General features: G+C 47.5%; 1 protein-coding gene across 3 annotated transcripts in view; it reads right to left on the reverse strand.

Annotated features, from left to right (window-relative positions):
* The window catches only part of LOC122932824 (platelet-activating factor acetylhydrolase 2, cytoplasmic-like), a 173,051-nt gene extending 164,456 nt beyond the window's left edge, over positions 1-8,595 (reverse strand). For 2 of the 3 annotated variants that reach the window (XR_006388346.1, XM_044287457.1), the window contains exons 1-2: positions 8,324-8,595; positions 8,096-8,249 (exon numbers count right to left, since the gene is read on the reverse strand). Coding sequence is in view for 2 of the 3 variants with exons in the window: in XM_044287457.1 (XP_044143392.1) it covers positions 8,096-8,249; positions 8,324-8,413 (244 nt within the window). In the remaining variant the exon portion in view is untranslated. The remainder of the gene's footprint in view (positions 1-8,095; positions 8,250-8,323) is intronic. The other variant, XM_044287456.1, reaches the window with a different exon arrangement.
* Positions 8,596-24,934: the final 16,339 nt, after the last annotated feature.

Consider the following 24,934-nt stretch of genomic DNA (forward strand, 5'->3'; position numbering starts at 1 on the left):
TTAAAGATAATACAAACTGATCCGTTCTAAACAGATGCATGCGGTTGTATTATCTGAACTGATCCGTCCATGACGGTTCCGCACAAAACGTGAGGCTAGGTGAAAGTAGGCTAAGCTGTAGAAACCAGTGTCAGGCAGCTGCTGTCAAGGCCAAAAGGATAATGGATGGCATCTCGTGATGAGAACATAGTCCTACCACTTTACACATCATTAGTCAGACCACACATGGAGTACTGTGTACAGTTCTGGGCTCCAGTGAACAAGGCAGACATAGCAGAGCTGGAGAGGGTCCAGAGGAAGGCAACTAAAGTAATAACTGGAATAGGTGGACTACAGTACCCTGAAAGATTATCAACATTAGGGTTATTCACTTTAGAAAAAAGACGACTGAGAGGAGATCTAATTAATATGTATAAATATATCAGGGGTCAGTACAGAGATCTCTCCCGTCATCTATTTATTCCCAGGACGGTGACTGTGACGAGGGGACATCCTCTGCGTCTGGAGGAAAGAAGGTTTGTACACAAACATAGAAGAGGATTCTTTACGGCAGGAGCAGTGAGACTATGGAACTCTCTGCCTGAGGAGGTGGTGATGGTGAGTACAATAAAGGAATTCAAGAGGGGCCTGGATGTATTTCTGGAGTGTAATAATATTACAGGCTATAGCTACTAGAGAGGGGTCGTTAATCCAGGGAGTTATTCTGATTGCCTGATTGGAGTCGGGAAGGAATTTGTTTCCCCTAAAGTGAGGAAAATTGTCTTCCACCTCACATGTTTTGTTTTGTTTTTTGCCTTCCTCTGGATCAACTTGCAGGATGACAGACCGAACTGGAAGGACAAATGTCTTTTTTCAGCCTTATATACTATGTTACTAAATAACACAGGCATTTCATACTTTGCCTAAACACTTTAGGCTTTCTATATAATGCCTGCATTTCATACACTGCCTCTAACATATATATATATATTGTATTTATGTATGTACGTGTAGCATATACAATGCATTTGGAAACTCTTCAGACCCTTTCAGTTTTTTTTTTACATTTTATTATGCTGCAGTCTTGTGCTCAAATAAAAAATAAAGTTTTTCCTTCAATCTGCCATCTTAGGCTACTTTCACACTAGCGTTCGATCGGATCCGTTTTGAACGGATCCGATCATATTAATGCAGACGGAGGCTCCGTTCAGAACGGATCCGTCTGCATTAAAATGGCAAAAAAAAGCTAAGTGTGAAAATAGCCTCGGACGGATCCGTCCAGACTTTCAATGTAAAGTCAATGGGGGACGGATCCGCTTGAAGATTGAGCCATATTGTGGCATCTTCAAACGGATCCGTCCCCATTGACTTACATTGTAAGTCTGGACGGATCCGCACGCCTCCGCACGGCCAGGCGGACACCCGAACGCTGCAAGCAGCGTTCAGCTGTCCACCTGTCCGTGCGGAGGCGAGCGGAGCGGAGGCTGAACGCCGCCAGACTGATGCAGTCTGAGCGGATCCGCTCCATTCAGACTGCATCAGGGCTGGACGCCTGCGTTCGGGTCCGCTCGTGAGCCCCTTCAAACGGAGCTCACGAGCGGACACCCGAACGCTAGTGTGAAAGCAGCCTTATCACTGTATACCTGCTTGCCATCGACACTGCATCGGTGAGCAGTGTAATTATAATTCTCGTAAAAGCGTTGCAGTCTCTTCATACAGCTGATTGGCCAGCAGTCGGGCCCCCGCCAGTCTAAAATTGATGACCTACCCTGATGATGGGTTATAAATATTACTAGACTCAGTTACTGGGATTTTCATGCACAACCATTTCTAGGGTTTGCAAAGAACGGTGTGAAAAGGGAAAAACATCCAGTATGCGGCAGTCCTGTGGGCAAAATTGCCTTGTTGATGCTAGAGATCAGAGGAGAATGGGCCGACTGATTCAAGCTGATAGAAGAGCAACGTTGACTGAAATAACCACTCGTTACAACCGAGGTATGCAGCAAAGCATTTGTGAAGCCACAACACGCACAACCTTGAGGCGGATGGGCTACAACAGCAGAAGACCCCACCGGGTACCACTCATCTCCACTACACATAGGAAAAAGAGGCTACAATTTGCACGAGCTCACCAAAATTGGACTGTTGAAGACTGTAAAAATGTTGCCTGGTCTGATGAGTCTCGATTTTTGTTGAGACATTCAAATGGAGTCCGAATTTGGCGTAAACAGAATGAGACCATGTATCCATCATGCCTTGTTACCACTGTGCAGGCTGGTGGTGGTGGTGGTGGTGTAATGGTGTGGGGGATGTTTTCTGGGCACACTTTAGGCCATTTAGTGCCAATTGGCCATCGTTTAAATGCCACAGGCTACCTGAGCATTTTTTCTGACCATGTCCATCCCTTCATGACCACCATGTACCCATCCTCTGATGGCTACTTCCAGCAGGATAATACACCATGTCACAAAGCTCGAATCATTTCAAAATGGTTTCTTGAACATGACAATTAGTTCACTGTACTAAAATGGCCCCCACAGTCACCAGATCTCAACCCAATAGAGCATCTTTGGGATGTGGTGGAACGGGAGCTTCGTGCCCTGGATGTGCATGCCTCAAATCTCCATCAACTGCAAGATGCTATCCTATCAATATGGGCCAACATTTCTAAAGAATGCTATCAGCACCTTGTTGAATCAATGCCACGTAGAATTAAGGCAGTTCTGAAGGCAAAAGGGGGTCCAACACCGTATTAGTATGGTGTTCCTAATAATTCTTTAGGTGAGTGTGTGTATGTGTATATATATATATATGTATATATATATGTATATATATATAATGTTTATTTATGTATTGCGACGCCACATGTCTGCTGTTCCATATCGAGTAAAGAACCTGTTAAGTATCTAAATCCCACCCTTGGCCCCACCTATTTTTGGCCTGGACAGCCCGAATTTGCCAATATTGCCTCTGAAAATTAAGAGGCAGTGCCTGCTAATTCGGGACTGTTGGGAAATAAGCCATTGAAGTCAAATAGTCAATGAAAGAAAACAGAAGCACACAAGGTCTGTTTTTTCACTGATGGTTCCTAGCAGACACTGGGTGTTCTTTTTAATGAGGCAAAAAACTGTGCAGGAAAAAAAAACTGATAAATTGAAGTAAAAGTGAAGAAATCGCCTGACAGAATTCGGAAAACTTCATATCACTGATCTGTAAAGTATAAAATAGTACTGTCATGCTCTTTATATGGAGGGCCCTTGTACAGTGGTATTCATCAACTGAAAGGCATGACCAGGGGTGGTTTGGCCATAGACCTTACAGGGAAATTGTCCAGTGGGCCGAGGCCTCAGGGAGCCGCCTGAGCCCTCCTCTCTGCCGCTGGCCAGGTACATAATAAGCTCTCAGCAGTATTTAATGCTGTGAGAATCAGGTACACATGCCTGGCCAGAGATGGCACATGCCCACCTGAGTTTAACTGTTGTGGCCCACATCTCACCTCCTAAGCCCCCTTCTCCATATCTTAATCAGAGACAACTGGAAGAGGACAGAAAATAGCAGCCGCAAAAGGGTGTGCCAACAGATTGTTAGGAAGGTAGAGTTCCTGCCCGACAATCAGCTGATCGCTAGCGGAGGAGTGATCGCTAATACCATCGCTCTTCCCCATACAGACTCGTAGTTTCCCGACAGCAGATGGTGTTTACATAGTACAATCTGCTGTCAGGAAACAAGGATTTTCTTGTGCTGCACTAGCAATCCAATTACCCGATGAACGAGCATTTTGCTCATTCATCGGCAGTGCATTTACACCGCCAGACCATACGAGCGATACTATGAACTCTTGTTAACAACGATCTGTTCAATTCTTTCCCGTGTGAAGGACCCTTTAGGCAATACACCGCGTTGCAAATTACGCAAATTGGCTTTACGTGTCATAAAGATGTAATTCTTTTTGTTTTTCAATTAAACTCATGGATGTATTGTCTCAGGAATCTTTGGATCACGGATGTCCATCTCAAACCCCTGTGATAATTAGTTTGGTAGGTGAGCCCAATGAAAGGAAAACCACTTAAGAAGGACGTTCCATGTTATTAAACAGGCCACAAGTTTCAAGCAATATGTGAAAGTAAAAGGAACTCTCTACTGCTAAAAAGTGTCAAATGGTGCAATGCCTTGGACACGTTCTGAAAACATTAGATATTTCATGAAAACGTAAGTGTGATCATCATACTGTGAAGAGATTTGTGGCTGATTCAGAGCACAGACGGGTTTGTGCAGATAAAAGCATAATGAGGAAGGTTTCTGACAGATAAGGGTCCATTCATTTTCAATGGGGCCGGAATGTACTGTCCGCATCTGCATTTGCAGAGCCGCACTTCCGTTCCGCAAAAAAATAGAACACATCCTATTCTTGTCCGCAATTGTGGACAAGAAAAGGCATTTTCTATGAGCGTGCCTGCGATGTACGGTCCGCAAAATATATAAGGACGTGTGAATGGACCCTACATTCATCAGATTTTAGCGAGCAGCTGCTGAAATGCCATTACAAAGTAGCAAACAGGTAAGCTGCTGGTGCCTCTGGAGTCCAGCAAACCTCAAAGAGTAGGATCCTCCAGAGGCTTGCAGTTGTGCGTATACCTACTATTCGGCCACCCCTAACCAGTGCTTCATACATGAACACTAATTTTCAAACAGTCTTGTTTACTGATGAGTGCCATGCAACCCTGGATGGACCAGATGAATAGAGTATTGGCTGGCCACCATGTCCCAAGAAGGCTACGACGTCAGCAAGGAAGTGACGGAGTCATGTTTTGGGCCGGGTCACGGGTAGAGAGTTAGTAGGCTCCTCAAGGGTCCCTGAAGGTGTGAAAATGACCTTTGCAAAGTATAGAGTTTCTGACTGACCACTTTCTTTCATGGTACAAAAAGAAGAGCCATGGCTTCCATAGCAAATTCATCTTTATGCATGACGATGTGCCATATCATGCCACAAAGAATCTTTGGCTGCTATGGGCATAAAAGGAGAGAAACTCATGGTGTGGCCACCCCCTCCCCTGACCTCAACCCTATTCAGAACCTTTGGTGTATCCTCAAGCAAAAGATCTATGAGGGTGTGACGCAGTTATGGGAGGCTAGTCTGACACCTTGCAAAGAAATTTAAGCAGAAACTCTCCGCAAACTCACAAGTTCAATGGATGCAAGAATTCTGAAGGTGACATCAAAGAAGGGACCCTATGTTACACATAAGATGCTTCTCATTGAAATAGCTTTTGATTCTAGTAAATGTGACCTCTTAGGCCTCTTTCACACGGGCGTCAGTTTTTTTGGCCGGATAAGAGGCGGGTGCGTTGCGGGAAAATGCGCAATTTTTCCGCGTGAGTGCAAAACATTGTAATGCGTTTTGCACTCGCGTGAGAAAAATCGCGCATGTTTGGTACACAAACCCAAACATCTTCACAGAAGTTCGGGCTTGGGATTGATGTTCTGAAGATTGTATTATTTTCCCTTATAACATGGTTATAAGGGAAAATAATAGCATTCTGAATACAGAATGCATAGTATAATAATAAAAAATAATAAAAAAGTTAACTCACCTTATCCTCTTGATCGCGTAGTTCCCGGTCTCTTCTTTACTAGCTGTGGGCTAAATGACCTGTGGTGACATCAGATCACATGCTCCAATTACATGGTCCATCACGTGGTGATGGAGCATGTGATCTGACGTCACCACAGGTCCTTTACCTGTAATTAATGATCACCACAGGTCCTGCTCAACAAAGGATACAGAAGGAGATGCCGGCTTCGCGATCAAGTGGACTAAGGTGAGTTAAATTATTTTTCATTTTTTTTAACCCCTCCCCCCTATTATACTATGCATTCTGTATTCAGAATGCTATTATTTTCCCTTATAACCATGTTATAAGGAAAAATAATAATGATCGGGTCTCCATCCCGATCGTCTCCTAGCAACCGTGCGTGAAAATCGCACCGCATCCGCACTTGCTTGCGGATGCTATGCGATTTTAACGCACCCCATTCACTTCTATGGGGCCTGCGTCGCGTGAAAATCGCACAATATAGAGCTTGCTGCGATTTTCACTCAACGCACAAGTGATGCGTGAAAATCACTGCTCATGTGAACAGCCCCATAGAAATGAATGGGTCAGGATTCAGTGTGTGTTCACCTCACGCATCGCACCCGCGCGGAATACTCGTCCGTGTGAAAGGGGCCTTAAAGTTGCAAACTCAACAAATGACCATTTTCAGCTCTTTACAACCTATAAAATGTTTGGAAACTCTGTTGGCATACATTGGAACAGCGCATTTAGAGAAATCAGAGAGCCCAGTGACGATGTTGAAGCTGTTGCCCTCAGCCGTATTATCAGAGCGCAGGCAATCGCCGGCACTGCGCCTGCGCGGGATTTGGGACGCCGACGAGAGGAGGATCGGGTGTTTGCAGAGCGCGGCGCTGAGGAGGGGGGCGGGTGTTGAGGACTTAGCCGCGCCTCTGGGAGGCGATTCAGCTAAACATGGAGGCGTTAGTAGTTTTCATATTTAGCCGGGCACGGCACTTCAGAGGGGCACCGTGGAGAAAGAATAACGCCCCTCTGGGCTCCTTACAGCTTCATTTACATATCATAAGAATCGATTTTTTGAAGAAATGACAAGACTCACAATCAAAAGAACAAGACAGATGGAAAACAGGTACTCTGTTAAACATGGATTCATGAAAAAAAAATTGGGGGTAAATTGCTAGTGACAGATTCCCTTTAAGGCTACTTTCACACTTGCGTTCAGAGCGGATCCGTCTGGTGTCTGCACAGACGGATCCGCACCTATAATGCAAACGCTTAGATCCGTTCAGAACGGATCCGTTTGCATTAACATGAACAAAAAAAAAAAAAACTTTTTTTTTTGTTCATGATAGTGCAAACGGATCAGTTTTGACTTTACATTGAAAGTCAATGGGGGACGGATCCGTTTGAAAATTGAGCCATACTGTGTCAACTTCAAACGGATCCGTCCCCATTGACTTACATTGTAAGTCTGGACGGATCCGTTTGCCTCCGCACGGGTCAGGAAGTCAAAGTCAGGAAGTGGGAGGGGCCATGGTGGGTAGTGGGCGGGGTTAAGGGGCCCAATTCAGATTTTTGCTATGGGGCCCAGTGATTCCTATGTACGCCTCTGCACCTGTGTATTGCGGATCTGCAAATGCAGTCCGAGAGGCGGCCGGACAAATACCGCTGCACACAGCGTTTTATGTCCGGCTGCCTCTCGGCATAGTTGCTGTGCTGCAGCCGGATCTCCGGCCCTTCTCCGCACACAGATGTATACCGTAGTACGGATCAGAACAGCCTGCCGGAACAGGTGACGCCAGTGTGAAACTGGCCTTCAGGGTGTACAAATCTAGGGATCAGGAGTTAGGGTACTTTCACACTTGTGGCAGAGGATTCCGGAATACAGATGCAAACTGATGGCATTTGTCAGATGGATCAGGATCCTGATCCGTATGACAAATGCATTGAAATGCCGGATCCGTCTCTCCGGTGTCATCCGGATAAACGGATCCGGCATTAATTTTTTTCACATTTTCTTCGGTCTGAGCATGCGCAGACTGCAATGCTGGATCCGTTTTGCTAGAACACTGCATGTCAATGGGAAAAAAGTGTTCTGGAATTTTGGACGGAGATAAAACAGCAGCATGCTGCGGTATTTTCTCAGTCCAAAAAACGTACAGTGACTGAATTGAAGACCTGATGCATCCTGAACGGATTGCTCTCCATTCAGAATGTATGGGGATATGCCTGATCAGTTCTTTTCCGGTATTGAGCCCCTGTGACGGAACTAAATACCGATAAAGAATAACGCTAGTGTGAAAGTACCCTTATTAATGTAGATGAACCACCCGATTCTCTCTCATTACATACAAATGACAAGTTTTACTGAATCTTTTCTATGGTCTGCATAGTTTTGAGGTGCCAGGTCCCCCTGGGCATGTGGCAGCAGCGTCACACTAGGAGGCTGGCACTGTAGCTGGACAGTATGCCATATAAGTATGACCCTGATACATACAGACTTTCCCAGCCCCCACCCTACCGTCTGATAAAGCCAGTTATACCAAGCGTGAAGGAGACTACGCCCTGGGCAGCTCTGCTCTTCCAACCGCGGAGACCGATCAGCCCGGCCAGGTACTCGGGGCGAGGGCACCACGGAGGGGGCGTCTTCTGGGCAGCCGAGGACGTGCAGGGGTAGAAGAGCCGGAAGAAGCAGCCCTGTGAGAGGACACAATGGAGATGTAACTTCTACAGTCTACCAGGTGTCCCCGCTCCTGTGTCCGTGCGGTCACCTCCTTGCCGGCTCCCACCAGGATGTCCGTGCAGCCCACCGGGTGCGCCCCTGATGCGGGGGGTATGCTCAGGGACCCCACGCCTCCCATGGTTTCCTAGGACTGGAACGTCAAGCAAAGTCCAAATGGGAGGCATTGTTAGTGTGGACGGGAGGGAAGGACTTCCCGGGTCAGAGGACAGGCCGTCATTGCTGGGACATGTGCCCCTATATTATCCTGGCAGTGCCAGCCTCAGCCACAAGCTCCCGTAACCATGCCTGCCTGCTCCAGCATCTAGCCATGTGGCCCAATCAGAGGCATGAAGTCCTAGTTCTTTGTATAGGAGTCATATACAGATCTTGTTCACACTGGCATGCCACCCAACTTTTGAAATACAGTACCTCCGCCCAAAACATAACTATACACATCCAGGCCCATTAATGCCGCCACGGAGATCTTATCCCAAGTAATAGAAAAAGTTGCAGTGAGCTGCCCTTAACCCCTTCAGGACACAGCCTCATTTCACCTTAAAGGGCTTCTGTCACCCCACTAAACCTTTTTTTTTTTGCTTACTTATAATCCCTATACTGCGATTTATGCCTACATAATCTAATTAATCATTTTGGTCCTTTAGATTTTGTTAAAAACATGCTTTTAAAATATGCAAATTGCATTGCTACCAGCAAGTAGGGCGTCTACTTGCTGGTAGCAGCCGCATCCTCCGATCGTAAACTACACCACTCAAGGTATTCAAAACTGATTTCACAAATTTTGTTAACCCTTTAGGTGTTCCACAAGAATTGATGGAAAATTGAGATACAATTTAAAAATTTCACTTTTTTGGCAGATTTCCCATTTTAATATTTTTTTTTCCAGTTACAAAGCAAGAGTTAATAGCCAAACCAAACTCAATATTTATGGCCCTGATTCTGTAGTTTACAGAAACACCCCATATTTGGTTGTAAACTACTGTACAGGCACATGGCGGGGCACAGAAGGAAAGGAATACCATATGGTTTTTGGAAGGCAGGTTTTGCTGGACTGTTTTTTTTGACACCATGTCCCATTTGAAGCCCCCGTGATGCACCCCTAGAGTAGAAACTCTAAAAAGTGACCCCATCTAAGAAACTACACCCCTCAAGGTATTCAAAACAGATTTTAGAAACGTCGTTAACCCTTTAGGTGTTCCACAAGAGTTATTGGCAAATGGAGATGAAATTTCAGAATTTCTATTTTTTGGGCAAATTTTTAATTTTAATCCATTTTTTCCTAGTAACAAAGCAAGGGTTAACAGCCAAACAAAACTCAATATTTATGGCCCTGATTCTGTAGTTTACAGAGTAGAATCCCCCAAAAAGTTACTTTATTTTAGAAACTACGGGATAGGGTGGCAGTTTTGTTGGTACTAGTTTAGGGTACATATGATTTTTGGTTGCTCTATATTACACTTTTTGTGAGGCAAGGTAACAAGAAATAGCTGTTTTGGCATCGTTTTTATTTTTTGTTATTTACAACATTCATCTGAGGCAATACCTAAGGCTACTTTCACACTTGCGTTCAGAGCGGATCCGTCTGCATTATATTGTTAAAAAAAATTCTAAGTGTGAAAGTAGCCTGAACGGATCCGTCCAGACTTTACATTGAAAGTCAATGGGGGACGGATCCGTTTGAAGATTGAGCCATATTGTGTCATCTTCAAACGGATCCGTCCCCATTGACTTACGTTGTAAGTCTAGACGGATCCGCACGCCTCCGCACGGCCAGGCGGACATCCGAACGCTGCAAGCAGCGTTCAGGTGTCCGCCTGCTGAGCGGAGGCTGAACGCTGCCAGACTGATGCATTCTGAGCGGATCCGCGTCCACTCAGAATGCATTAGTGCTGGACGGATGCGTTCAGGGCCGCTTGTGAGCCCCTTCAAACGGAACTCACAAGCGGACACCCGAACGCTAGTGTGAAAGTAGCCTAATATGTGTACCGGTACTTTTTTTTTATTTATGTAAGTTTTACACAATAACAGCTTTTTTAAAACAAAAAAAATGATGTTTTAGTGTCTCCATATTCTGAGCCATAGTTTTTATATTTTTTGAGCGATTGTCTTAGGTAGGGGCTCATTTTTTGCGGGATGAGGTGATGGTTAGATTGGTACTGTTTTGGTGGCCAAACGCCTTTTTGATCGCTTGCTGTTGTACTTTTTGTGATGTAAGGTAACAAAAAAATAGTTTATTTAGCACAGTATTTATTTTTTACGGTGTTCATCTGAGGGGTTAGGTCATGTGATATGTTTATAGAGCCAGTCGATACGGACGCGGTGATACCTAATATGTTTACTCCCCCCCTTTTTTTAACCAATTTTTTAAAACTTTATTTGTGGAAAATTACGTTTTTGTTTATTTTTACTTGAAACTTTTAATTTTTGGGGGGGAAAACTTTATTTTTTCAACTATTTTTTTACTTAATTCTTTGTCCCACTTTGGGACTTGAACTTTTGGGGGTCTAATCCTTTACAATGCATTTCAATACTTCTGTATTGGAATGCATTAGCTGTATAAGTAATACTGTGTGTATTACTCATACAGCTTCCGGCCTGAGAGATCCAGGGGGCTGGATCTCACAGGCTCGTCACCGGAAGGCAGCACGATTCCTTCCTTAGGCATCGCGCTGCCTCCCATGCCATCGGGTCCCCCCTACAGCTGCATGGTGACCCGTTGGCACCACCCGATCGCCGCCGCAAACCACACGTCTGAATTGACCTGCAGTTTGCGGAGATCGCCGACACAGGAGGGTCACGGGACCCCCCCTTGCATTTAGCCAAGGTGCCTGCTCAACGATTTGAGCAGGCACCGGGTTCCAATCACCACCCGCCGGGCGGCGGGGATCGGAAATACACAGGACGTACCCGTACGCCCTGTGTCCTTAAGTTCCAGGACATCAGGGCATATCGGTACGCCCTGTGTCCTGAAGAGGTTAAATAGAACCTGTCACCGGGATTTTCTGTATAGAGCTGAGGACATGGGCTGCTAGATGGCCGCTAGCACATCCGCAATACCCAGTCCCCATAGCTCTGTGTGCTTTTATTGTGTAAAAAAACTAAACGATTTGATCCATATGCAAATTAACCTGAGATGAGTCCTGTCCCTGACTCATCTCACATACGGGACCCATCTCAGGTTAATTTGCATGTATCATATCCTTTTTTTTTTTTTTTTACACAATAAAAGCACACAGAGCTATGGGGACTGGGTATTGCGGATGTGCTAGCGGCCATCTAGCAACCCATGTCCTCAGCTCTATACCCAAAATCCCGGTGACAGGTTCCCTTTAAAGTAAATCAGTTGATAGTGGCATTAAAATACAAATGATGGGCATAAAAGTGGGAACAAAAAGTGTGATTTAAAGAATTAAATGATTTCGGGCCACTGATCTCGCACTGCCAACATACAGAGGGTGATGTCCTGCATCACATACAGTGGAGTTCAGCCTGGCCTGAACGGGTTCTGGGCACAAGAACTGGCATCAAAGTGGGTAGATGGACACTTTTCACTGATTTGAATAACTGGTGTTATTAAGGGGTTAAATGAATTCGGGCCACTCAGCTCACACTGCAACCATACAGACAGCGATGCCTTGCATCATACTTATTTGATTTCAGTCACCTAAATTTATTTAACTCCTTAAAAAAACACCAGTTACTTATTCAAACCTGTAAGGAACTTACCTGTCCGGGCTCCAGCGGCTGAATCTTTTGCTTCAGCACAGCTGCGCTGGGAGAGACGTTCTGCTGAGCTTTGCCCCCAAGTGATGCGGCTGTGTATTTAGTTACTGGGTGTAATGTTCTGTTTCTCCCCGCAGCGTGCATGTGTCGACAGCTGTCCAGTTGTTTTGTCAGTTTTTTTTTTTAAACTCGTTTTATTAAAAGAGAATAAGACAATAAGTATGGAATACACATGACATCACGGTGACCCACGCAGGGGCCAAATGAAAGAGCAAATATAGTACAGTACATATAGAACGCAAGAATGACCTGCAGCTGGGATCGCATATAAGAGATTTACATGACAGTGACTCAAGTGACACACTCTGAAAACTATGCAGACATGATGCATACACAAAAGGCTAGTTAGTAGAGGGTACAACTTAACCCACTGGTGAGTATCCCGTAAGGTAAATTAACCTAAGGGCCATCAGCTGTCGAGTACAGATGCGAAGTATGCAGGGTAAGCGGGGGCGCACACCAATCACCCCATACTTTATCAAATTTTTGTGGACATCCCCTATGCTTGTATACAATGTTCTCCATGGAGACCGCGTCATTCACAAGCGAGAGCCATTGTCCCTTTGAGGGGGGAATCTTCCATCCATTGCAGGGCAATCGCCTTCCTAGACAGGAATAAGGTTTCCTCCAGGAAAATTCTGTGGTAATGGGACCACGACTCCTCATCCACGATACCCAGGATACACATTTTGGGACATAACTGCAATGCAGTAGGGACCATGGTAGTGAGGACCTCCAACACCGCAGCCCAGTACTGGCCTATGATTGGGCAGTCCCAAATCATATGCCAGAAGTTAGCACCTTCCGCACCGCACCTATGACACCTGGAGTGATCAATCCTACCCATCTTTTGAAGTCTAGTGGGAGTGAGATAGCTGCAATGCAGAATAAAGAGCTGAATCATCTTGTTGTTAATAGAGGGGGACACTCTGGTTGGGGCTATTAGCGCCTCCTCCCACTCAGCAGAAGATAAAGAGGGTATGAGCGACTTCCACCTGTCCTCGACAGCCAACGGGGTCACCAGCATACGACAGTCAAGCAAATGTGTGTACAAGGCTGAGATTATCCCTCTAGGGCCCTGAGATTTCAAAACCCCAATGATAGGATACTTAGATATGTGCCTCATCCCACCCTGAAACTGAGCCTGCAGCGCATGTCGCAACTGTAAGTACCTGTAGAAGAGGTTACGCGGCACCAGGAATCTCTCCTGGATCTGCAAGAATGAGACCAACTGCCCTTCCTCGTACAGATCCCCTAATACTAGAACCCCGTACCTCCTCCACTCAGACGCCCCCTCTAACTGCATCAGATGAGGGAACATACAGTTATCCCTTATGGGGTCCTCACTAGGTAGATCCTTGTAAGCATTCAGCTTAGACGCCTGCCATATCTGATGGGCTAGCTTGTGGATTGGGAGTGTGCCCTTTTGTAAGTGACAGGAACCCTCCAGAACAGGCCACAATGTAGACACATTCAGGTAGTCATGCAGATACAATTCTGCATTAGGTCGTGAAGCCTCGGTGACCCAGTACCTCAAAAATCTCAGCTGGCTTGCTATAAAGTACAGGAAAAAGTCAGGGAGGGCAGCACCCCCCTGCATCTTTGACCTCTGTAGAACCAGGAGTGAAAGCTTTCTTCTGGATTTGCCCCAGACAAAGGCTGTAATCAGAGCGTGGATTCGCTTGAAGAAGCCTCGAGGAATAGGGGTACAAGCGTGGGACAACAGGTATAACCCTTTGGGCAGCAGCACCATTTTCACCAAATTTAATCTCCCCATAACTGACAACTGGAGGGACTCCCATGTTCTCACTTTCTCTTGAAACATAGATTCCAGGGGTTCAATATTCAAAGTATAAGAGAGCTGTGGTACCTTGGTAATAATTACCCCTAGATACTTGAATCTATCAACTACAAGCAGATTGTGGTGACACTCCGGCCGTGTTCCCATAGGGGCATAATGGCAGACTTGCCCCAATTTATGTGTAACCCAGAGTATTGCCCAAAGGACTTTATGATTGTAATCGCTCTCGGAAGAGACACCTCCGGATCAGACATAAACAGGATCAAGTCGTCCACGTACAATCCTATCCTATCCTCCCTACCTCCCACAGACACCCCAGTATAGACTGAATCCTGCCTAAGTCTAATGGCCAGGTGCTCTATTGCGAACAACAGAGGCGAAAGCGGGCAACCCTGCCTAGTACCCCTTAGCAGGGAAAGTCTGTCAGAGTATGAACCATTTAGCTGAATACATGCAGAGGGATTACGGTAAAGAATGCCAATCCACTTAATAAAGTTGGGACCAAAGCCAAAGCTCCTCAGTACAGCTGTCAAGAAGGGCCACTCTAGAGAGTCGAAAGCTTTAGCCGTGTCTAAGGAAGCTAATGCCCATCTTGCTTTCCCAGCAACTCCCACCTGCGCAATCACTTGCACTTTTCTGATGTTATCTGAGGTGGATCTTCCAGGCATAAAGCCTGACTGGTCAGAGTGGATCACAGATGTGATCACCTTGTTCACTCTGTTGGCTAAAATCCTAGTCAGAATTTTATAGTCCAAATTCAAAAGAGAAATTGGACGTTAAGATCCACAGTCCAACGGATCCTTGCCGGGTTTCAAAATCACAACAATGGAGGTGTCGTACATCGAGTCTGGCAATGATCCGCATTTAACAGTTGCGGGCTAAAACTCTCCCCATACTTAGAGTACACCTCCACCGGGATGCCATCCAGAACAGGAGCCTTCCCTGACGGTAAATCCCTAATGGCACTCTCCACCTCCTCCAAGGTAATATCCTCCTCCATAATGCCCCTGTCTAAGTCATTCAGCCTAGGGTGGGAAACTTCATTGAGGTATGACCTGTATAGACCCGCATAAAAGGTGTGAAAGCATTTCAATATATCCTGCACCGTCTCCACTATGTGTCCATCAGTCTCCCGCAAGCGAAGTACCGGTGGAGCCATAGTGTTGGAGTGAGCTATATGGGCAAGCAGCTTTCCTGTCTGATTGCCCGATTCAAACGCCTGCTGCCTAAGGAAAAAAAGTTTCCTCTTACTCTTTTCATCCAGGTGCAGCATGTACTGCCTGCCCCTAAACAGCCACTCCGCCCTACGCTCCTCAGTGGGGGACTCAATAAACTCCCTCTCAGCCTCCCTGCAACTGGCATGCAAGTCGTCCTCCCTACGCCACGCATCCCTCTTCACATACGATATGGAGGACTTAAGACACCCCCTGAGGTACGCCTTCAGTGTCTCCCACAACAATAAGGGGTCAGTAGAATCCTCCTGGACTCCAAAAAACATGCTCAGCTGATCTGGAATTCTGTCATTTAAACCAAACAGGGTGAGCCAGAAGGGGTGCACACGCATCTTGCCACCCGTGCAGACAGTGTCAGAGATCTCCAGCTCTGCCAGCATCGGGGCATGATCAGAGGGCCCCTGTGGTCCATAGCGAATGTCCACTAGATCAGTGTACAATATGGGGTTTCCGAATAAATAGTCTATCCTAGACAGGGCTCCTCTGGAGGGAGTGAAACAGGAATATTCCCTTGTACGTGGGTTCCTAGCTCTCCACATATCTATCCATCCCATTTCTTGAGAGATCCTTGCAAGGATCGTGTTTTCCCCACCCGTGTCGGCTCTACTGCTAAATCTGTCCAGATCCTCGCTCACCACTTGATTGAAGTCCCCCATACACAAGAAGCAAGCTGTGGGATAGTTAGCCATGAAGCCCACCACCACCTGCAGCAGGGAGAGAGACGCTGGAGGCGAGTTATATAGATTAACAATCACATATGGAACACAATCAATATGAGCAAATATGAAAATATACTGTCCCCCTGGGTCAACCACTGAACGATGAACCTCACACCTGAGGGATCTATGAAACAAAAGGGCCACCCCCCTGGAGTGAGAGCTACCATAAGCGCTAAATAAATGCTGGGCCCATGGTTTTTTAAGCCTATTACCCGTTTCTGGGGTGAGATGCGTTTCCTGAAGACCCAGTATATGTGGGTTAAAGGATCTAATCTGGGAAAACACTGCAATCCTCTTTTTAGGGTCGCCCAAACCTCTCACGTTCCATGACATCACTCTCAAGGGGGCCATGGTGAGACCAGTCCTCAGTGGACTTGACCCGATCCCGCAATTGCTGCATGTCATCGCGGAGCAGGCTGACATCCACTCTCACCTCCTCCAGCTTCCCGGTGAGCGAGGACTGGCATGATGATATCGCCAGGAGCAACTGATCGTAGGCAGCCTTGAGACTAAATTCAGGCTCGGCGTGATCTTCAGCCTCCGCCTGCTGGGTGGCCTGCCCGCGGGTGACTGCCGCGCGCGTTGGAGTTGCGGTCACGGCGCCATTTTGGGCCTCAGATCTTGCAAACTCTTTCAATCTCTCAGCGACTGTCTGTGCTTTGTTGGGCCCCATGATCGGTGTGCGGGGTCTCCTCCTGCATCTACACACCGTCCACTCTGTGCCTGGGGTCGGCAGTTTGTCAGGATGACTCAGGATTGTAGAGGGTAAGCGGAGCGGCTCTCAAACGCGTGCTCTCATGCCGGCAGTTGGCCACGCCCCCTGTTTTGTCTGTTTTAATGTTGACCTATGGGAGTGCCAGGCACTGGACCAATCTGGCTCTGATCCAAGGACCTGGCGCTCTATTTAAATCCCCTATTGCCATATTATCATTGCCAGTGATAGTCTTTTAACTCACTAGTATTTGTTCTTTGTTCCTGTTGATTACCTTTGATACCTCGCTTTGACCTTGGCATGTTTCCTGACCTTCCTTTGTCTCACATGGTACTGTGTAGCCTGTCTGGTTCTGACCCATTTCATACAACTCTGCTTTTGTGTTTGTCAGTATTGTGTGTTTTTCTTTTGTCATGCACTTCTATCAGTGTGGGGACTGTCGTCCAGTTGCGGTTTTGCCTTTTAGGGCTTATACTTCAGGTAGGTAAGGAAAGCTGGCTGTGTTCTAGTTCAGGGACTCATGTCCTTGTCTGTCCCTATCTACAGTCATTGCAAAATCGGTGAATCCAGAGGATAGGTCATCAGTATTTAAGTTTTGGAAATCCATTTTAAGGCATAAATAACATGCTATCTTTAGTCAGATTATCAGTACAACTGCAGTGATACCAAGCATATATAGTTTTTCTTTTTCTTCTCTTTTTTTGTGTAATAAATACACCATTAACCTCTTCAGGACACAGGGCGTACAGGTACGCCCTTATGCCCTTATGCCCGCGCAGCGGGCGGTGATCGGAAGCCGGTGCCTGCTCAAATTATTGAGCCGGCACCTCGGCTGAATGCCCGGGGGGTCCCGTGACCCCCTCTATGTCGGCGATCAATTCAGACCTGCGGTTTGCGGCTTTTATCTATTGCGGCGGGCGGTGCCATCGGGTCCCATTGGGGCTGTGGGGTGGACCCGATGGCATGGAAGGCAGCGCGTGAGAGCCAGCCCCCCTTGTTATCTTGCCTCACAAAAAGTGTAATATAGAGCAACCAAAAATCATATGTACCCTAAACTAGTACCAAAAAAACTTCCACCCTATCCTGTAGTTTCTAAAATGGGGTCACTTTTTGGGGGTTTCTACTTTAGGGGGGCTTCAAATGGGACATGGTGTATGTGGCGAAACCAACCTCGCCACAGTGTTTTGGAGGGGGCTGTTTGTCAGCCTCCTGCCCCAGGATGACGTCCCTTTAAGATACTTTTACTAACTTTTAAACCCCTTAACCTATTTAAGTGAATTTTGGATAGGTTTGTCCCCAAGTTATACTGGTTAAATTGATATGTTATATGTATGTACTATGTAAACTCACAAAGTTGTAACAATTTATAAGAAGTGTAACTTTTCAGCGTAGGAGATAGTTGAGCAGATACAGAAATTGACTCCATTATCTCCTAGACAGAGGGGAGGAATATGCTGGGTGTGTTTCTATTGTCCCATTGTGCCATTGTCCCATTGTGTGTTTAAATGGTGATTTCTGTCCTGTTGTCTCCACATGTGTATTGGCGATTTCCCTTTGTCCTGAGAGATAATTGAATTGCTCCTCGGGTGTCTCCAGGGCAGAGAGGAGGAAACCATGATGCATTGTGGGGATGTGTTGTGTCTGTGTATCCTGAATTGCTGCATATCTGTCCTGTGTCACAGTCTCCCTTCTGGTCCCCTAGGGGCGTGTCCACCAGATGGGGACCTGCATAAATACGGGCGAGTAGCCCTCAATAAAGAGTTCCTGTTTTATCCTTCCTCATGTTGAGACTGGTGTTTGGATAACTGATCAAAACTGGGGGATTGCTATACGCTGAAGATTTGCTATACTCCCCTGGCATAACTACTAGCTCTTGTAAGAGCTGTTCCTGCTCTCTAGTTTTAGGAGAGTTTCACCCACTGGAGCCTTGTCGTAGGTCCAGGGTGGGTAGGAGACGGTGAGACCTCAACCAAGCTTCGGCGGTTCGTGGGGTCTGCAGTGCGTACGGTGTCAAGTGGAGTGCTTGGAGTCCTCGGAAAGCACTAGGAGCATCTATCGACGGAGGTACCCGGTCGGGGTGCCAGGAGATCCGTTACAGTGTAAAAAAAAACAGTCCAGCAAAATCTGCCTTCCAAAAACCGTATGGCATTCCTTTCCTTCTGCGCCCTGCTGTGTGCCCGTACAGCAGTTTACGACCACATATGGGGTGTTTCTGTAAACTACAGAATCAGGGCCATAAATATAGAGTTTTGTTTGGCTGTTAATCCTTGCTTTATTACTGGAAAAAATGGATTAAAATTGAAAATTTGCCAAGAAATTGAAATTCTGAAATTTTAACTCCATTTGCCAATAACTCTTATGGAACACCTAAAGGGTTAACGATGTTTGTAAAATCAGTTTCGAATACCTTGAGGGGTGTAGTTTCTTAGATGGGGTCACTTTTATGGAGTTTCTACTCTAGGGGTGCATCAGGGGGGCTTCAAATGGGACATGGTGTCAAAAAAAGCCAGTCCAGCAAAATCTGCCTTCCAAAAACCATATGGTATTCCTTTCCTTCTGCGCCCTGCCGTGTGCCTGTACAGTAGTTTATGACCACATAATTACTTTACACAGTTTAGTGTCATCTGCAAAGATTGCTATTTTACCGTGCAAGCCTTCTACAAGATCATTAATAAATATATTGAAGAGAATATGGCCCAATATTGACCCCTGTGATACCCCACTCGTAATGGAGACCCAATATGAGTGTGTACCATTAATAACCACCCTCTTTTTTTCTATCACTGAGCCAGTTGCTTACCCACATAGAGACATTTTCTCCCAGTCCAAGCATTCTCATTTTATATACTAAACTTTTATATACAGTGTACAGTGTCAAATGCTTTGGAGAAGTCCAGATATACGACTAGAACTCAGTCTAGAACTTACCTCCTCATAGAAACCGATTAAATTAGTTTGATATGACCGATCCCACATAAAGCCATGCTGATTTGGCGTTATTTGCTTATTTTCCTTGAGGTACTCCAAGATAGCATCTCTTAGAAAACCTTCAAACAGTTTACCCACTACAGATGTTAAACTTACCAGCCTATAATTTTTGGGCTCTGTTTTTGGACCCTTTTCGAATATTAGCACTACATTTGCTATGCGCCAATCCTGTGGAACTGTCCCTGTCAGTATAGAGTCCTTAAATATCAGAAATAAGGGTCTAGCTATGACATTACTAAATTCTCTTAGGACACGGGGGTGTATGCCATCTGGTCCTGGGAATTTGTCTTTTTATCTTTTTAAGACGCCGCTGTACTTCTTCCTGGGTCAGACAGGGCATTTTTAATAGGGAATTAACTTTTACATTCTGCATTTCATCTGACAGTTTATTTTCTTCAGTGAATACAATGGAGAAAAAAAATATTTAATAGCTTTGCTTTCTCCTAATCGCTCTGTGCAACTTCCCCCTCATTACTCTTGTGGGGATTTGCTCTGATAGACAGGCTTGCGGACGCAGTACAGAGGCAATGACAACGTCTTTAACTTAAATAGTGCACTGTTTTATTCACACAGACGTAAAGTGACAAAATAATAATTTCAAGAAAAACAGTCACCTTGAGTCTGGTGTTAGTTCACACCAGACTGCAGCACATAAGTCCTTGAAGGAAGCAGTAGTCCATGTGCTTCTGTCCATAAACAATGTAGCAGGCTTAGTCAAGGCCCAAACCCTCAAGCTCCAACACCCAGACTGCCAGCACTCCACTAGCAGATGGAGGATAATCCACACCACCTGAACATGCTGGCTGGGTTTTTATATTCCAGCCAAAACCCGGCCTGGAACGGTGGGGAACAGCCACCCACCCTGCTCTTTGGCTGCTCCCAATAAGAACCGGCCCGGATTGGCTTTACAGCCATTCTGACAGCTGAAGTGTCAGACTGCACTACAGAACTGACACTTCAGGAAAAAAATCCGGTTCTTACCTCACCGAGGCCAGGAACCTCGGTGACACGTATCCTCCGTCAATGACGGCTCCTTGTTCCTTCTTACATACCTCCCCCCTTTGTTCAACCCTGAGGGGGTGAACACTTGTCAGACAGTGTACGCGGGACAGGGCATCCGCGTTTCCTTGTAACCTGCCTGCCCTGTGTTCCACAGAAAACTTAAAATTTTGCAAAGATAAGAACCACCTGGTGACCCGAGCATTCCTCTCTTTGGCCTGGCTCATCCATTTCAGGGGGGAGTGGTCGGTCACCAGACGGAATCTTCTCCCCAAAAGGTAGTAGCGGAGAGACTCGAGTGCCCACTTGATGGCCAGGCACTCTCTCTCCACTATACTGTACCTAATCTCAGCTGGGGTGAGCTTCCGGCTGAGGAAGACAACGGGATGCTCCTCCCCGTCAATATCTTGAGATAGTACAGCACCGAGACCTACCTCGGAGGCATCGGTCTGCACTATAAACTCCCTTTTGAAGTCGGGTGTCACCAAAACCGGGGACCCACACAGGGCCGACTTCAAAGCGGAGAAAGCCTTTTCCGCCTGCTCATTCCAGTGGACTGTTACTGACTTGCGTCCCTTCAAAAGGCCTGTCAATGGTGCAGCGACTGTAGCAAAATTGGGGACAAACCTCATATAGTACCCCACCATACCCAGGAACGACTTTACTTGCCGAGTAGTGACAGGTCGGGGCCAATTCCTAATTGCCTCAATTTTGTTCACCTGAGGTTTGATCATTCCGCGCCCAATGACATACCCCAGGTACTTGGTCTCTTCTAACCCTATTGAGCACTTTTTCGGGTTAGCGGTTAAGCCAGCCTTCCTAAGGGAGTCCACTACAGCCTGTACTTTAGGTAAGTGACTTTCCCAGTCGGTGCTATGGACAACGATATCGTCCAGGTACGCCAAAGCGTACCGACGATGTGGACGGAGTACAATATCCATTAACCTTTGAAACGTGGCGGGAGCGCCATATAGACCAAAGGGTAATACCTCGTACTGATACAGCCCCTCTGGCGTGACGAAAGCCGTTTTTTCTTTGGCAGCCTCCGTCAAGGGTACCTGCCAGTACCCTTTGGTGAGGTCCAACACAGAAAAATACCGGGCTTGGCCCAACTTTTCAATAAGCTCATCCACTCGGGGCATGGGATACGCGTCAAACTTGGACACCTCATTAAGTTTGCGGAAGTCATTACAGAACCGCAACGTCCCGTCTGGCTTGGGTATTAATACTATCGGACTGGCCCACTCACTTTTTGACTCCTCGATGACACCCAGCTGGAGCATTAGCTGAACTTCCTCCGTGATGGCTTGTCGCCGAGCCTCGGGTACCCGGTACGGTTTTAACCGGACTTTCGCCTGAGGCTCAGTGACAATGTCATGCCGGATTACAGACGTGCGTCCAGGGAGGTCTGAGAACACATCCGTATTCCGACTAATGAACTCCCTGGCTTCCTGAGCCTGTTTAGAGGAGAGGCTGTCAGCAATTTTCACTGTGACAGCCGCTTCCCCTGCTTCAGACTGAGGGGCCGAAACCGCTTCCCCTAGGAACCCTGGTCGTGGGCTGTCTTCCGTACAGGTTTCCCTTTCCTTCCACGGCTTGAGCAGATTCACATGGTACACCTGCTGCGGCTTTCGCCTCCCTGGTTGGTGTACTTTGTAATCTACCGGTCCAATTTTTTCTAGTACCTCGTAGGGCCCCTGCCACCTAGCTAGGAACTTACTATCAACAGTCGGTACCAGAACCAACACCCGATCACCCGGGTTAAAGTTTCGGACCCGAGCCTGCCGATTATAGACCCTACTCTGGGCTCGCTGCGCTGCCTCCATATGCTCCCTAACCAGAGGTAACACTGTTTCCATCCGTCCCTGCATCTGGGTGACATACTCAACTACACTTTTGTGCGGTGTGGTTTGTTGTTCCCACGCCTCTTTGGCGACGTCCAATAAACCACGAGGGTGTCTGCCGTATAGCAGTTCGAAGGGCGAGAACCCGGTAGAGGCCTGGGGCACTTCTCGCACTGCGAACATGAGATAGGGCAGAAGAAGGTCCCAGTCCTTCCCATCCTTAGACACCGCTCTTTTCAACATATTTTTTAGCGTCTGGTTAAACCTCTCTACCAGGCCATCCGTTTGCGGATGATACACGGATGTCCGTAACTGTTTTATTTGGAGCAACTTACAGAGTTCCCTCATGACCTTGGACATAAATGGGGTCCCTTGGTCAGTTAGAACCTCCTTAGGCAGACCCACTCTAGAAAACATTTCCATTAACTCCTTAGCTATGAGTTTGGCTGACGTATGACGCAGTGGCACCGCCTCCGGGTACCGCGTGGCATAGTCGAGGATGACCAGGATGTGCTGGTGCCCTCTAGCTGACTTCGGTACTGGGCCTATGAGATCCATAGCGATCCGCTCGAAGGGAACCTCAATAATCGGGAGAGGGACCAGATGACTGCGGAAATGTGGCTGGGGGCTGGTTATCTGGCAGGTTGGGCAAGACTTGCAAAACTCTTCTACCTCTCTGAACACACTGGGCCAGTAAAACCGCTGTAAAATCCGGTCCTGCGTTTTCTGCTGGCCCAGGTGTCCCCCAAGAACATGTTGGTGGGCTAATTCCAACACGAGCTTGCGATATGCCTGGGGCACCACCAGCTGTTCAATATGTTCACCCCGTAGTTTATTTACCCGGTACAGCATCTCCTGTTGAACCACAAAACGGGGAAACATAGATTCGGCCCCCGGTTGTTGCGGCTCACCCTCAACTACTATCACATTTTCCCAGGCTCGAGATAGAGTTGGATCCTGGTGTTGTGCTGTACCGAAATTATCCCCAGAGACATTGAGGTCTGCCAGCTCAGGACCCGGCGGCAAATCCTCTACGTCTCCCACCATCACACTTAACGGGGTTGTCTCCCCCTCTTCCACCGAAGTGGCGGTCACCCCTACTGCTGGTCCTTCTGACTCAGGTTCCCAAGGTTCTGGCCTCCCCCCTGAGTCAGGCCACTCTGCTAGGGGTACATCTGTCTCTCGGGTAACTTTCGTATCCGGCCAGAGTGCCGGGAACCCGGGGAAGTCTCTCCCAATTATCAATTCATATGGTAGCTTTGTGGCGACGGCCACCTCATGCATCCACCTGCCGGCCACCATTGACAGAGAGACCAGGGCGGTGGGATACTCCTTTAAGTCCCCATGTATGCAGACAACGCCGACTCTTCGGCCAGTATACTCAGCCGGCCGCACCAGGGCAGCTCTTACCAGGGACACCAGGCTCCCTGAATCCAGCAGAGCCACCGCCAGAGTGCCCCCCACTTCCACCTGGCACAGGTGGCTATTGTCCATAGTCTCTGAAGTTCCTGTGGCACACAACATTCTGGCATATAATGAGTGGCGGAAGCCATAGTTGGTGTCCATGGGTTCCCCCCGATGGGGACAGTCGGCCCTTATGTGTCCAGGCTCCTGACAACGCCAGCAGACCACCGGGTTTGGGTCGGCAGGGGGTACATCCCGGGCGGGTCTAGCTGGCACCGGCCGCCGGGTCTGGGGTGGAGTTTTCCGGGGTTTGACTGGCCCCCTCCCAAAAGAACCCCCCTGTAGATTTCTGGTGGCCTCATAGCGCTCCACCAGGTCGACCATCTCCAGAGCATTATTCGGAGACACCTGGCCGATCCAGTGCTGGAGAGGGTACGGCAAAGCCCTCCAAAACACATCCGCCAACAGCCGATCCAACATAGCAGTGGGAGTCAACACGTCAGGCTGCAGCCATTTTTGCAAACGGTGCAGCAGATCATAATATTGTGGTCTGGCGGGTTCAGCCGGGTTAAATTCCCACTGATGAACCCTCTGGGCCCGGACCAACACATTCACCCCGAGTCTCGCCAGGATCTCACCTTTTACTGTCGGGTAGTCGGCCGCCTGATCATCGGGGAGATCAAACAATACTTGCTGGGGACCGGACGCCAGGAACTGAGCAACGACCTCAGCCCACTGGTCTCGGGGTAACTTTTCCCTCACGGCCACTTTTTCGAAGACCGCCAGATAGGTCTCGACGTCATCCGAGGGGGTCATCTTCGGAATCGCCGCACGGACAGCTTTCCGGGCATCGTGGACATTCTGGGATGCTCCTGACGCCTGCAACGCCATCACATGTTGCAACAGCAGCTGGTTCGTTTCTTGTTGCTGCTTGTTAGCCTCCCGCTGCTGCAAGTTAGCCTCCACGAGGGCCTTCACGACCGCCTCCATTTTGTCAGGGGATACGGGTCGTAACGTTGCTGGCTTAATGTAGGACATGCACTTGTGCCCGGATAAAACAAAAACTTTTCGGCCTTCAGGCCTGCCTCACTGCGCTTGCCCGCATCCGACACCAAATGTGGGGATTTGCTCTGGTAGACAGGCTTGCGGACGCAGTACAG

This window comes from Bufo gargarizans, chromosome 3 (assembly GCF_014858855.1).
Source record: "Bufo gargarizans isolate SCDJY-AF-19 chromosome 3, ASM1485885v1, whole genome shotgun sequence".
Classification (NCBI taxonomy): Eukaryota; Metazoa; Chordata; class Amphibia; order Anura; family Bufonidae; genus Bufo; species Bufo gargarizans.